The sequence below is a fragment of the Lynx canadensis genome, chromosome C1 (assembly GCF_007474595.2).
Source record: "Lynx canadensis isolate LIC74 chromosome C1, mLynCan4.pri.v2, whole genome shotgun sequence".
Lineage (NCBI taxonomy): Eukaryota > Metazoa > Chordata > Mammalia > Carnivora > Felidae > Lynx > Lynx canadensis.
In genome coordinates this window covers 139,090,992-139,107,698 of record NC_044310.1, presented here as the reverse complement: position 1 = coordinate 139,107,698, position 16,707 = coordinate 139,090,992, and the positions used below count along the sequence as shown (strand labels likewise).

The 16,707-nt window shown below is 34.5% G+C and overlaps 1 protein-coding gene across 1 annotated transcript in view; it reads right to left on the bottom strand.

The window, feature by feature from the left end:
* Positions 1-822: 822 nt before the first annotated feature.
* The window catches only part of EPC2 (enhancer of polycomb homolog 2), a 47,749-nt gene continuing 31,864 nt past the window's right edge, over positions 823-16,707 (bottom strand). Inside the window, exon 2 of the mRNA XM_030326756.1 lies at positions 823-1,113. Within this exon, the coding sequence (XP_030182616.1) occupies positions 838-1,113 (276 nt within the window). The 3' untranslated portion in view covers positions 823-837. The remainder of the gene's footprint in view (positions 1,114-16,707) is intronic.

The window sequence follows — 16,707 nt, the reverse complement described above, 5'->3', positions numbered from 1 at the left end:
TTCTTTAGATAAACTAGACTTGTATCCAGGACAATAACAATTTAATATGCAATCTTATTTCAAAGATTACCAATAAAAAATGTGCATCTTAGATGGAAAATAGTCAATCTTCTAGTCAGTCTTAAATCTGGAGGGGTTTCATAATTACCTGGGAACTTTTAAAAATACTTATTACTAGGATGCATACCAATGATTCTCATACAGGTAGGCCTGAAGCAGAGCCCTGGAATCTCTATTTTAACAAGCTACCCAAGGCTTTTTCTTACACAATCAGATAAGATACCAAGACATCAGCATCTGTCTACACCATCAGCTGAAAACTACTGGAGACAATAAAGAACAGCAGGATTTTAAGCCAGAGAATAATTTGATCAGACTGACACTTTAGGAAAACCACTCTGGTGCTGGTGGACTTTGTCGAGAAGGCATATTAGAAGAGGGTAAGGAAAGGTGATGGAGGGATAGTAAATTTAACAGGAGGTTAGTGAAACAGTTCTAAGGCAAGAGATGGTGATCATTTAAATAGTAACAATGGGAGAAAAATAAGAGAGTATCAAGGAGGCAGAAACAGAATTTTATAAAAATTAGACGTAGGTAGAGGGGTAGAATCTAATTCTAAAAAACTTCTGAAGACTCACCCCTAATTATAGCCACCAGGGCTTTAAAAATAAATCTTAAATTTGAGTACAACAATCCACCAACTTTTAGTTGTATAATAAAGTTTAAGTACCACACCAAATCCTAATCTACATAAACATCAAATGTTCCAAATGCAACTAATGCAAATTCAGATGTTAAGCATACAGAGATTTTATTCTTTAAGGTTTTACATTTCTATTAATCAGTGTGCATGAACTGAAAAATTAAAATCTCTTTGGGCATAGAAAAGAAAGGATATTCACTGGTAGATAAACTTAAATTACAAACAGAAAACAATGAATCAACAAACTTACGCTGAATATGAATGAACTGTTTTGGCTGTTTAAACTCTCCTTTGTACAAGCGATTGTAATAGTTGACGTTGCTCTCTGCCTCAGGAACTGGAATGACCATGCTCTCTTTTTTTTCTCTAAATACTTGCTGTGCTGAAATAGCTCGCTGTAAATGATGTTCCTGGAAAATGTAAAGTAGGCAACATAAGTTGTTTTAATAATGTTAATTCAATGCATAATTCTATTTAAAATTTACTTTAATAACTGCAAGGTGCTTTAAGAATTATTTATAAATAGTTCCTTCACCACAGAACTATAGAAAACATTGCCATTGATGTCCCTTAATGCTGTACTCATCCTGATATCACCTTAGATATTTATAACTTCAGTAAGTAGAATTTTCTTCAAAGGTTAAATATACACATATTCGCAAACTAGAATTTAACATCTCAATTACAAGAAAATTGATCCCGTTTGCTAAATTAACAGAGGTGTCTGGCACCAATACCAGAAATACGGGAACACATGCAAATGACAGGAAAAGAATTGTGCCACAGGTTTTAATTATCTTCTGCATTTACACACTTGAACTTTAACAGTACAAACTAATTCCAAAAAAAAAAAAAAAAAAAGGAAAGAAAAAACCATGTTCAACAGAGTACATTACTATCACAGCAGGAAATATTTCTAAACTAAGGTTAAACAAAAGTTCCTATGAAATACATCTTGATTGCAGTAACTTTTATTGCGCCTCTACCACTTAATGCCTACTTTCTCCCAACCACAAAAGGGACCAATGCCATTCCCAACAAAGCAGTATTACTTTGTAGATGACAAATTAGGTCAAATCACTCCCCAATAAATCCCCTTCAAACTCAGGTTAAAATTATCACTGACTTATAAGGCCTTGTTTCTCTCTGACTTCTCCCTACCCATCCTTTATCCTAGCCACACTACCTTTCCTTAAGGTTCCTAAATTGCCAAATGGATTGCTTCTGAAATTCCTTTAAGTCTCAACTTATCAGAGATGGCTTCTGTGATTTCTTTATCTAAAAGATAAAAGAGTACTGGCTAAGAATTTTTTTTATCGGTGTCATTCTTTCAACACTTTTTCAGAGCATCTAGTAGACACCAGATACTACTCCTATTACTCAGAATTGTTAAAAGTGGATGAGACAGACTCTGCTATGAAGCAACTTAGCTAGTAGAAGAGAGATATCTCAGTATGCAATCATGTTTGGGCTTGACAAGCATGTCTCCTCAATTAGTGAAAGACTGTCTAAGGAGGATAGAGAACTATATCCAAAGAAAGTAAAATCTAAACTAAGACTTTCAGGATCAATAGGGATTTAGCAAGGCAAAAGAGAGAGAGGAAAAAAAAAAATCCAGGCAGAGAAAACACAGCGTCCAAAATGGACAAAAGCTCAGAGACATTCAATAAAAGGCAAGCAGTTGAGGTAAGGGACAGGCAGGTGGATGCTAGCTTACATTTGAAGAGTTTCTCCATTTTCCATACCAGGAAGAAATACATTTTCTTCATAGGGTGGGATCCCAAGTTGGAACATTAAACACACTTCCCTATACAAATATTACTATCAATTTAGAGTCGATTAGTAGCAATTTTTGAGTTAACTAAAAAATTGTGAGAGGATCAAATACACCCACAAACAGTATCAAGAAATTAGGAAAGCCAGGTTTTGAAAGAGCAATTTCTGCATTATTTAAGCCTATACTTTTCTATTACCTTGCTGACATTTCACCTCTCCTGGTCAAATAAAGTGATTCAATATGTGATGCCACCTTGTATTTATATAATGTTTTATACTTCTCAAAGTATATCCACAATCACATGCTTATTATTATGCTTATGCTTATTAGCTCCTCAAAATTTTGAGACAGGGATAGATACTATTACATTAATGAGACTCAAGAAACAAATGATTTGCTCTTAGTTGTGGTATAAATTACATGAGGGAGTCAAATTTCAGGACTCTGACTTAAGTATTCTTTGATTATTCCATCTTTACTAGAATAGGCTATTAAAAATTAAAAAAAAATCTTTTAATTCTAGTAATCTAGAAATATGGTTGACAAGAGGAACTGAGCTAACTGGTGACACATTTTTGATTTGAAGAGATTCTTTCTCCTCTAAGTACAAAACATTTTTAGGTATTATCCAATTACTGAAATACATCTTTAATAGACGAAGATTTAATATTATTTTAATTTTACATGTGAGGAAATTTAAAAATAGACCATAGATGACTCTCTTCTTAACACAGCTGGCAGATGACAGAGCTGCAGCCAGAAATTAAGGAGCCGACCATGACACACTCCCCCATTTTAATTTACAGACCAAATTTAGCTCTAAAAATAAATTCTCAGCTATCATTTCCTTCCCCATATTATCAGACAGCTTCTCAAACTAAAAACTCAGAAAAACACAACAATAATACGGCTTCTAGAGGCCTGTGTTTCATATAATAACCATAGTCAGTGACAAACAGACAAAATCCTGGAAGCAGGTAGAAGAGTTTTCATTTATCTTTATTAGGGCAAGCAGTTGGCAGGAATAATGTTGATTCCCTGTTACATCCTGCATTATATGTTGGTGAGGTTACCTGGGTTTTTAAAAGCATATTAAAAACCAAGCATGACTTGATTTCTTTTCCATTAAGAAGGCATTCTTTTGACCCACCAACTCCACTTTTGAAATTCATCAAAGGCAACAGACAAATGGGCAACAATGACTAAATAAAACGTTCATCAGTGGCTCAGTTGATTAAGCGTCTGACTCTGGATTTAGGCTCAGATCATGATCTCTTGGTTGTGAGACTAAGCCCCATGCTGGGCTCTGCACTAAGTATGGAACCTCCCTGGGATTCTCTTTCTCTCTTACCTGGCCCTGTCCCCCAAATGCTCTCTCTCTTAAAATAAGTAAATACTACTACTACTACTACTACTAATAATAATAATAATAATAAATGGCATTATTTAAACACCAAAAAAAAAAAAAACCATGAAGTCTAAATGGGAATAAGTAGGGAATTATAGAAATTTATAATTTTTATTTTATATTTATGTAACATAATTTTATTATATAATTATATATACTATAATTTTATATATTATAAAATAACATGTATAAATATAAATGAATATGTGTGTAGAGAAAACAGACTGGAAGAATACAGTCTTTTATACACCACAAAATACTTTTTAGGTGGGTCTTATATTCTTCTGTGGTGTGTCTGCTCTCTATTTTCTGAAATAAATCTGTATTAGTTTTTAAGTTTAAACAGTGAAATAAAAGCTTTGCGTCTGAAATTGAAGGGACTCACCACCAAAATACACAAAGTCACTTCTTATGATTACTTTGACATTCTAAAATAACCTTTCAAAACTTACTATGTTATACCTAAATAAACATTTTTTGTTTTTCTAGATATTTACATCCTTTGTACCTTCTGTTTTTCCTAGTAATGTGTGAAATTATACGATAAATCATTAAAAGAAAATGAAAATAAACTAAATAACTCATGACTTTTAGTCATACATAAATATTACCAAGCACAATCTTGCAAAGTGCAGGAGAGAATTTTGTTTTTTCTTTTGGAGAGGAATAAATTAAAGTTCTATGACTACATCGGCAGAAATCAGCAGTGCTGAAATGTGAATTTTTGTATGTGTGTCTCTATTCCATCTTACCAAGCTCAAGCCCCAACTTGTTGGGTCTTAGAGTGTATTAATTGAGATAGGCGGCATACAAAATCAAAGATTATTCATTGGTATTTTAAAAATTCACATGCAAAACCCCCAGCAAAAGACAGCAAACTGAATCACTACATTTATCTACTTCACCACCCTACAATAGTAAACTTACCAGGAAAGGACTAAGATGCTTATAAAGCCACAATAACAAAGAGAATGAAAAATAAGCCATCAGCACAAAACAAAGTGTAGCAAAATCCTAGGAAATCAAAATCAAAAGATCAAGTTTTGAATCCCTGCAGAGAAGGAAAAAAACAAAAACTGAGCCCATCTGTCCTGCAGAAAACAAGATAATGGGGATTTTGAAACACTAGCTAGAAACAGCTAGAATAAGACAAGTCCTTCTTTGCCTATTCCTCAAAAAGGAGATCATTCTACACAAACAGAAGAGGGCACCACAGAACCAGTAAAACTGTGAACTACACACTTAACTACAAAAATGAAGAGAAAACCTAGAAGTCTATGTTATTATTAAAAATAAAATTTAAAAAAAATGCAACTATGGTTCTAATGATAAATTCTTTCCACTCTGCATGAGGGAAGAACAGAAAAAAGCTTTAAGAAAAATACACCAAACTTAAATATGCCCCAAAGAAACATTCAGGGATATGAAAAACATCTTTGAATCAGAAACTCAAAAACTAAGATGAGAGAAGGAGGGTAAAAGACTCAGGAAAAAATGGGAAGAGTTGAGTAACTCAGGAAAAAAAGAAAAGACAATTATCTCAGAGACAAAGACTAAAATTACTAGTAGCCAGGTACAAAATATATTCAAACAAAAACGTGTTGCATAAAGGTTGTCAAAGGACCAAGAGACTGAAAATCAGGTAAAGAAAGTAGTAAAATGAATAAGAAAGATGGTAAGATGTAAAAAGAGACAAAGAAGGAAAGACAGTCATATAAGTGGAGTCTCTGATGAAGAAAAACAATGCAATAGAACTAATTTTTTAAATTATTATTTATTATTAAGAGACAGAGAGAGACAGGGCATGAGCATGGGAGGGGCAGAGAGAGGAGGAGACAGAGAATCTGAAGGGGGCCCCAGGCTCCGAGCCGTCAGCACAGAGCCCAATGCGAGGCTCTAACTCACAAACCGAGCAAGATCATGACCTGAGCCAAAGTCAGACGCTTAACCGACTGAGCCACCCAGGCATCCTTCAGAACTAATATTTAAACACCCCCTATCAAGTGTCTGGAAATAAGATATGAATCTGCATATTGAAAAAGCCTACCAGGGAGCAAGATGGCATACAAAACTCTGCACCACCACAGACACAAACTGACAGTGCTTGGTGCAAACGGGAGAAAACACTCTGCTCACAGCTACCCTCTTGGGAGGGAAAGGGAAAAGTAGAATGCACATCCAACATTCCAGCTTTGGGGGAAACTGCCTAAGGGACTATAACTTCTGTCTCCCCTAAATCAGAGGGCTGAATGAACCAACATTCTTTGGATGCCTGGTAACGGTGGAGAACAAAAGAGAGCTCAAGCTCAGAGCCTTGTTGCAGCACCAAAGAAGGTATGGTACTGCAGTGAGACCAAAGGGAATTAAAGATTACAAGCTCCAGAAAACCAGTAACACTCTCTAACTAGGAAATTATGTGCACATGCCCAGAGAAGATGTATCTCCAGAAAAGGTTTGAAGGGCTTCCAGATTCCCTGTCTGGGCTAACGGAAAAAGGTCTTCCCTGGTATGAAGCCAATTTTTAGACACTGGGAGAGGTGGCTATTTTTTTTAAATGGACAAATTAGGGGCAGCTGGCTGGCTTGGCAGGATGTGACTCCTGCTCTCAGGGTTGTGGGTTCAAGCTCCACTTTGGGTGTGGAGATTACAAAAAATAAATTAAAATAAAAATTGAAAACTAGGGGTGCTCAGGTGGCTCAGTTGATTAAGTGTCCAACTTTGGCTCAGGTCATGATCTTATACTTCACGAGTTTGAGCCCTGCTTCGGGCTTTGTGCTGACAGCTCAGAGCCTGGAGCCTGCTTCATATCCTGTTTCTCCCTCTCTCTCTTTCTCTCTCTCTGCCCCTCCCCTGCTCGTGCTCGCTCTCTCTCTCCCTCTCTCTCTCAAATAAATAAAAAACATATAAAAAATAAAAAAATTTAAAAACTAAAAAAAATAAAATGCACAAATTATAGCAAAAAACAGGAGAGAAATACAGCTCAAAGAACAAAATATATCTCCCAAAAATGCCCCTAAAGAAATGGAGATGTGTGAATTATTTGACAACAAATTTAAAATAATCATCTTTAAAAAATAATAAAATAAAATAATCATCTTAATAAAGCTCAATGTGCTACAAAAAACCATAATAGCAACTAAATGAAATCAGGGAAACTGATGCATGGACAAAATGAGATAGCAACAAAGAGATAGGAAATACAAAAAAGAACCAAACAGAAATTATGGAGCTGAAGATGGCAATAACTAAATTGAAAAAAATCCACCAGAAGGATTCAAAAGCATTCTTCATCAGGCAGAAGAAAGAATTAGTGAACTCAAAGATCGATCATTTGAAATAATTTAGTCAGAGGAACAAAAAAAGGGAAAAAAATGAAGCCTAAGAGATTTATAGGACACTAATGACAGACCAATATATGCATTAATGAACCAAAAGGAGAAAGAGAAAGGAGCAGTGAGCTTGTTTGCAAGAAATAATGCCTGAAAATGAATCTGGGGAAGAATATGGACATTCAAATTAAAAAGCTCAAATAATGCCAACAAAGATGAATTCAAAGAAGCCCACACTAAGATACACTTGTAAGCAAACTGTCAAAAGTTCAAAGACAAAGAAGGAAATCTTGAAAGCAGCAAGGGAACAGCAAGTCATCATGTACAAGGAACACCCATAAAATCATCAGCAATTTCTCATCAGAACTATTACAAGCCAGAAAGGAGTGGGCTGATATATTCAAAGCGCTGGGGAAAAAAAAAACTGCCAACCAGATACTGTATCTGGAAAAACTGCCCTTCAAAAATAAGTAAAGAATAAAAACCCACTCAGGTAAAAAATAGATGAGGGAATTCATCTCTGATAGACCTAACCTCATAAGAATTGCTAAAAGGAGTCCCTTCCAGTTGAAAACAAAAAGACACTAGAGAGCACCACAAAAATATCCAAAAACATAAAAATCTCTAGTAAAGGTATATATAGACAAATACAGAATCTTGGAATACTGTATGGTGGTACATAAGTCACTTTTAATTCTGTATAGAACTTAAAAGATAAAAGCATAAAAACAGGTATTAAACATAAACTATGTTGATGACACAAAACATAAAAAAAAAATTTTAATTTATGACATCAATAATTTTAAAGCAGGGAAAGAGATGTAACAGCTTGAGCTTTTCTATGTAACCGAATTTATAAGTTTAAAAAAGACTGTTAGGATCTATACAAAGTTTTATGTAATACTGATGGTTTACTCACAAAAAATACCTATGGAAGATCCACAGAAGAAAATGAGAAAGAATCAAATCAGGTCACTTTGTGTTAATGAAACACAAAGGAAGAGTAGCAAAAGAGGTTTTAAAAGAGGGACAAAATAACTACAAGATAAATAGAAAACAATAAAATGGCAAGAGTAAGTCCCTCAGTATTAGTAATTATTCTAAATGTAAGTGGATTAAACTCTCCAATCAAAAACATGGAGTAAATGGGCCACCTGGGTGGCTCAGTCAGTTAAGCAGTTAAGCATCTAACTTTGGCTCAGGTCTGATCTCATGGTTTAAGAGTTCGAGCCCTGTATCAGGCTCTCTGCTGTCAGCACAGAGCCTGCTCTGGATCTTGTCCCCCTCCTCCCCTCCCCTTTCTCTTACTCTCTCTCTCTCAAAATAAACACTAAAAACAAAAACAAAAACAAAACCCAAAGATTAAAACAACAACAACACAAAGAGTGACTGAACAGAACTGCTATACACTGTCTACAAGGCCTCACTTTAGATAGAAGAACATATATAACCATAAATGAAGGGATGGAAAAACATATTCCATGCAAATAGTAACCAAAAAAGACAGGAGTGACATACCTAGATCAAAAGATATTACACAATGATAAATCAGACAGCTCACCAGAAAATTATGACAATTATGAATATATATTATATGCACCTAACAGGAGTGCACCAAAATTTGTGAAACAATGACAGAATTAAAGGAGAAAAAATAAGACAATCAATAGGAGATTTCATACCCCACTTTATAATGGATAGATCAACCAGAATATCAGTAAGGAAAAGAGGACTTGAACAACAGTAGAGAGCAAATAAACTAACATACATATCCAGAACACTCCACCCAACAACAGCAGAATACACATTTTTCTCAAACACACACACAGAACATTCTCCAGGACAGATCATGTGTTAGGCCACAACAACTTTCATAAAATTTAAGAAAAGATGAAATCATACCAAGTATCTTTTCCAACCACATGGAATAAAACTAGAAATCAACAGCAAAAGGAAAACTGGAAAATGCACAAATATGTGGAACTGAACACACTTCTGAGCAATCAGTGGATCAAAAAGAAATCACAAGGGAATTCAGAAAATACTCAAGCATGAAAACACAACATACAAAACTTAAGTGATGCAGCAAAGGCAGTATTAAGAGGGAAGTTATAGCAGTAAATTCCTACTTACATTAGAAAAAAAAAGATCTCAAATCAACAACCTAACTCTACACCTCAATAATTAGGAAAAAGAACAAAACCCGAAGTTTACAAAAGTAAGTAAATAGTACAGATTAGAGCAGAAAAAAGTAAAATAGAGAATAGAACAAAAAAATTTAATGAAACTAAAAACTGTTTGGAAAAAAACAAAAAAATTGACAAAACTGTAGCTATGTGAACTAAGAAAAGTCCCCCAAACCGGAAAAAGATGACATTAAATGAGAAAAAGAATCATAAGAGACTACTACAAATATTATGCACCAACAAACAGGGCATCTAGAAAAAACAGACAAATTTCTAGAAACATATAGCCTACCAAGACTAAACCGTAACAAATAAAAAAATCTAAATAAACCTGTAATTAGGAAGGATATTAAGTCAATATCAAAAACATCCCAAGGTATTTGAAAAGAAAAGCTCAACACAGATGGCTCCACTGGTGAATTCTGCCAACATTTAAAGAATCAATACCAATCCTTATCAAGCACTTGTCAAATAATTGAGAGGAAAAACTTCCAAATTCATTTAACAAGGCTAGTATTACCCTCATACCAGAACCAGACAGTACTACAAGGGGAGGTGGGAAAAATGAGTAAAGTGGTCAAAAGGTACAAAACTCCCAATTATAATCTTAATAAATTCTGGGGATGTAATGTAAGCATAGTGACTATAGTTAAAAATACTGTATTCTCTCCTTGAAAGTTGCTAGGAAAGTAACTCTTAAAAGTTATTCAAAAATGTTCATGGTTGTAATACTTAATAAAAGAACTACCATAACATCCAGCAATCCCACTTACAGGTATATATCCAAAAGAACTGAAAACAGGATTTCGAAGAGATATTTACATACCCACATTCAGTGCAGTATTACATGCAACAGCCAGTGGTGGAAGAAACCCAAATGTTTACCTAACAGATGAAGGAAAAACAAAATGTGGTGTACACATATAACAGAACATTAGCTTTAAACGGAAGGAAATTCTGACAGATGCTATAACATGGATAAACCTTGAGGACATTATGCTAAGTGAAATAGCCAGTCCTGGTCACAAAAAGGCAAATATTGCATGATTTCACTTAAGTGTGGTCTAAAGTAAATTCTTTTTTTTTTAAGATTTTATTTACTAAAATTCTTTTTATGTTTATTTTGGGAGAGAGAGAGACCAGCATGCAAGCGGGTCGGGGGGGGGGGGGGGAGAGGGAGAGAGAGAGACACACGCAGAATCCAAAAGCAGATTCCAGGCTCTGAGCTTTCAGTACAGAGCTCAACGCAGGGGCTTGAAATCATGAACTGTGAGATATGACTTGAGCTGAGTTGGATGCTTAAATTCAGCTCCCCAGGCACCCCTAAAAAGACTCATTTTTATTTTTTATTTTTTAAATTTTTTTTTTTTTTCAACGTTTATTTTATTTTTGGGACAGAGAGAGACAGAGCATGAACGGGGGAGGGGCAGAGAGAGAGGGAGACACAGAATCAGAAACAGGCTCCAGGCTCTGAGCCATCAGCCCAGAGCCCGACGCGGGGCTCGAACTCACGGACCGCGAGATCGTGACCTGGCTGAAGTCGGACGCTTAACCAACTGCGCCACCCAGGCGCCCCAAAAGACTCATTTTTAAAGTAATCTCTACACCTCTACACCTAACATGGGGCTCAAACTCACAACCCCAAGATCAAGGCTTGCATGCTCTACTGACTGAGCCAGGCAGGTATCTCTAAAGTAGTCAAATTCTTAAAAATAGAAAGTAGAATGGTAGTCGCTAGGGACTGGAAGAAGAGGAAAAATAACTGTTGTTCACGGGGTACAGTTGCAGTTTCCAAGAAGAAAAAGTGCTTGATACCTGTTGCATAACACTGTGCATAGTACTGTACACTTAAATATGGTTTAGATGGTAAACTTTAGGTTATGAGTTCTTCACCACAACATTAAAAAAAAAAAAAAAAAAAGCTTATTAAGTACCTGGCAAAAGTAATCCAGAACAACCAATTCTGACATATATTTGAATAAAACTATTTCAAAACTAATGAAAAAATCCTCAAGGCCTCTAAATAAACATAATAGTAACAATAATAGTACTTATTATAAATTAATGTTAGTACAGTACTCAAATGGCAAAAAAAATAAAATCAGACTAAAATCACACTTCAAAAACAACATATGCAAAGCATCAATGAAGCACATTTTTAGAAAGCTCAATGAAAGATATGAACCAAGGATTTTATACCCACCTAAGTTGTCCTTCAAGTATCAAGGCAACAGAAGAAACTTAGAATTCTATTGGGGGCATTTTTGACAAATCTACTAGAATATCACTGTTAAACAAAAATATAATGCAAGCCACACATGCGAGCCATATCCTTAAATTTTCTAATAGCCCACTTAAAAGAGTAAAAAACAGATGAAGTAATTTTAATAATACATTTTATCTAAGCCAATTACACATCTATAACATTATTCTTTCAACATGCCATCAAAGTTTTTTCCTCCCATGCCAAAATCTAGTGTGTATTTTACACATATAGAACATTTAAATTCGAACTAGCCATATTTCAAGTGCTCAACAGCCACAAATGACTACTGGCTACATACTCCACAGTATAATACATCTTCATCTTGGCTTCATCCACCAAGAGGCAACCAAGAGGCAACCAAGAGGCAACTCTAATAAAATTTTACTTACACACACACACACCACACCCCTCTCATAGATGGTCAAAGGACGAAAGACTAATGTACAAACATCTGCACACTAAAGTGGAAATAATGCAACTAAAACAGATGACGGAGTGCCTGGTGGCTCATTCAGTTGAGTGTCCAACTTCAGTTCAGGTCATGGTCTCATGATTCATGAGTTCACACCCTACATCGGGCTCACTGCTGTCACACAGATCCACTTCGGATCCTTTGTCCCCCCCTCTCTCTGCCTCTGCCCCGCCTTGCACACTTGTACTCTCCTCTTTCAAAAATAAATATTTAAAAAAAAAAAAAAAAGAAGGAAAAAAAGCCTTCTCAATAGAAAACATGCACTATAACACAATACAAAAAAACTGTTAAATATTATAGTAAGAGTTGGGACCAAATGTATTCAGTCCTATCAATAAATATGAATGGACTTATCTATGAAAACAAAAAAAATTTTCTACTTGTTTAATAAGACTCAACCATATGCTGTGTACAACATCCCCCCCCAAAAAAAAGTGGTTGGGGAAAAAGCAAAATTAAAGGAATGAATGAAAGTTTATCAAGTAATGGAAAACAGTAAGAAAGACAAACAGATCCTCATTATTAGATAAGTAGAGTTCAAGTCAAAGAGCATTAAGCATGACCCAAAACTCACAATTCACAATAAGGGTTTTTAATACCTACATATCATTCATGAATGTCTGTATCTATAGATTTTGGATATCCATACAGATTTAAGAATATCTATACATCAAATAACACGGCAACCATTTTATAAAGCAAAGCTACAGGATTATGTAAGGACTGATAAATAAAAACACAGTACTAATATAACTAACTTTACCACACCACTCCCAGCATAAGGTAGTCAAATGGACAAAGAATAAGCATGGACCTAAGCACCGACCTAACTTTAATAAGGCAGATCTTATAGCCATATATCAAACTTTACACCTAATGCTCCTCAAGTTCCACAAGCAACTGATAAATGTAATCATTTATCAGTTAAGAATTACAAAGACTAGGGTATTATGAATGGAGTAAAAGGGATAAGGAAAGAGACAATTCTGAGTAAACCCCTTTGTATGGTTTTGAAGTTTTAAAACCTTATTAATGTCCAACATGCCCTAAAGATAATTAAAATCAACAAGGATGTGGGGAGAAACCAAAATAGTACACAAGGAGAAACAACAAATAACCTCCCTCAATAGAAATGAATATTCCATACATCCACAATGAAGAGAATGGGAAACAAAGGTATTTAGGTTCCTTTGGAAAATAATGATTTGAAATTCATCTTTAAAACTTTGACAACATATACTTCAAAGGACTGTTGTGATGGTTATGTAAGTTTAAAAGGTGTTCAGAAGAGTTCATGGCACATTCTAAGGGATAAAAGTTTCCTGTTGTTATTAAAACATATCAGAGAACTACAATCCTCGAAACAGTGGCATTTTAAGAACAAGATAAAAAAAATTTAGAAATTTTGACAATTAAAACCCTTTTTTCAACACCCATTCATAACATAAAATTCCCTGAAAGAAGGAAATGTCCCGAACCTGATAAAAAGCAGGCACCCATGGAAAACCTACACTTAATAACCATACTTAATGGTCAAAGACTGAATGCTTTCCTCAAGTTCAAGTTCAAGCCAAGGAAGTCTGTTCTCACCACTTGTAGCCCACATTTCACCTAAGATTCTAGTCAGTACAATGAGAGAAGAAAAACAAACACAGACATGTAGACTGGGAAAGAAGTAAAATTATTTGTACATGATATGGTTCATGTAGGGAGACAATCCTGGGGTATCTCAAAGGCTCCTAGGGCTAAAAAATGAATTAACAAAGTTGCAAGTCAATATTAAACACTCAAGTAAATTTCCATATATCAGTAACTGAAAAATGTAAATAAAAAGCAATACCACTTACAACAGCATCAAAACTACTAAATGCTTAGAGACAGACTTAACAAATTATGTGTAAAACTTACACAGCAACATAAATGTAAATATTACATGTTCCTGGATTGGAGGGTTCAATGCTGTTCCAAAAAATTTTACTTGGGTAGATTTTCCCCTAAATTATTTAAATTTCTAATAAATCCCTATCAAAGCCCTACCACGTTTCTTCCTTTTTTTTTTTTAACAGAAATGGACAAGTTGATTATAAAATTCATATAGAAAGGCAAAAGAAAAATAGCCAAAATAACTCTGAAAAAGAATAAATGTGAAAGACATACACAATCTGACTACTAAATCATAAGTTTTAAATTATAAAGCTAAATTAATCAACATCACTAGCATATGAGCACATAAAACAACAGAAAAGTCTAGAAATAGACCCACAAACACACAGATAATGAATTTGAGACAAAGGTGTCAATCAATGGGGGAATTAAATGAGGGTAAGGATAGTCTTTTCAACAAATGGTTTGAACATGAGTTTGGGGGAAAAATGAGCCGATACTCTTAACTCATACTTTACACAAAAATTAACTCAAAATAGATCACAGACTCTAAATATAAAGCCTAAACTTATATCTGTAAGAAAATATAGAAGAAAAATTTTAGCAACCCTGGTTTTGGCAAAGACTTCTTAGGACACAAAATGCATTGATTATAAATGAAAGAACTGACAAATTAGACTTCCTAAAAATTCAAAAATTATGCCATTTAAAATACAAGAAAATGAAAAGACATGCCAGACTGAGAAAATATTCACAATACATATGTGAGCTCTTCTATGCAGAATATATAAAGAACTGTTATATCTCATAATAAACCAACCCAATTTTTTTTAACAAAATGAGTCCATGATTTAAACAGAAACTTCACAAAGCACAGTAATAACCAATAAGTACTTGAAAAGATGAATATCTTTGTATCAGAAAAATGAAAAATAAACCCATAGAAAGTTTTGATTACACACTCACAAAATGACTAAAATTAAGAAACTGGCAACACCAACTGTTGGTGGCAATGTCAAATAATATCACCCCTAAGGAAAACTATTGGGTAGTTTCTTATACAGTATAAATATACCCTTATCACATGACCCAACCATCTTACTGCTAAGTACGTACCCAAGAAGTGAAACACATGCTCACAAACAACTTGCACATGGATGTTAACTACTATTTTGCTCACAACAACCAAAAATTGGAAACAATACAAATGTATATCAACAGATACATAGACAAAATGAATATATTCATTCATTGGAATACTACTCAGTTAAAGGGAGGGGAGGGGTCAAACTAATCACACACACACACACACACACACACACACACACACCCCATAGGCACAACAATGAGTTATATCAAAAGTATGCTGAGAAATAACCAGACACAAACAGCCATATACTGTTATGGTTCCATGTATAAGATGTTTGTGGACAGAGTAAACTAACCTATAGTGATCAAAATCAGATCAGGAGCTGACTGAAATGGGGGTGGAGGACAGGACTACAAAAGGGCTCAAAGGGGACTTTTGTAGGGAATGAAAATGTTCTACTTATTTTTTGGAAGGGTGGTTACACAGATATATTTGTTTATTAAAACACAGAACCACACACAAAATAAATGCTTTATGCTGTATGTAAATCACTTCAATAAAGGTGATTTTTAAAATGAAGAAGAGGGGCACTTGACTGGCTCAGTCGGTAGAGCATGCCAATCTTGATGTCAGGGTTGTGAGTTCAAGGCCCACATTGGGCTTTAAAAAGGGGGAGGGGTTTGCAGGAGGAGGAGGAGGAGGAATAATAATAACCTGTGATGAAACAAAAATTTAATGTAAACAAAACATGCTGGCAAGGCATTATTTACAAAGCTAGTGAATTGTAGTAAAACAGACACTTTCAAGAATGAAAATTTACACTTTTAAAGTGTTAAAGTGTAAATTGGTATGATCTGGAGTACAGTTTGGGAAGATGTTTCTAAGCTTTAAATACATCGTCCTTTGAGTCTTCTTAAATAATATCATCTGAAAATATTTATGCATTAAGTAGAAAAAGCAGGAAACAAAACCACATACTGAAGATAATCTAAAATATAGTAAACAGAATAAGATGACAGCATGAATAAATGTAGAATTTTTTCAAAAGCTAGTAAGGAATGTGCCAAAGTAAAAAAAAAAAAAAAAAAAAAAGATTCAAAAGTATTAAATAGTGAAATTATAAGTGATCTATTTTCTTCTTTACATTTTCTGAAGTTTACTCAAGTAATATGTATTACAAAAAGCAACCCGTGTCAATCTTTAAAACTACTCATTTGGTATCCCTGTCAGAGTCAAAGAAAGAAGAGACGGAGGAAGACAAAAGGAAAAAAGACTCTAGATAAGTCCTTATCCTATTCTAATTAAACCTGATTCTCTTCTAGCACCTTCTAAATCTGATTCTCAGTCCTAGCAACATATTAAAGTCACCTGGAGAAACCATATATGGACTACATGGGAGATAAAATTGTTCAAAGGATTCAGTAGCTGCCTTTCATTCCAACAAATGTGAAATACATACAGTGGAATATTATTCAGCCAATAAAAAAAAAGTACTGACGTATGATACAACATGCATGGACCTTTAAAACACTATATAAGTGAAAATGATCAGATACAAAGGGCCACATATTGTATGATTCCATTTCCAGGAA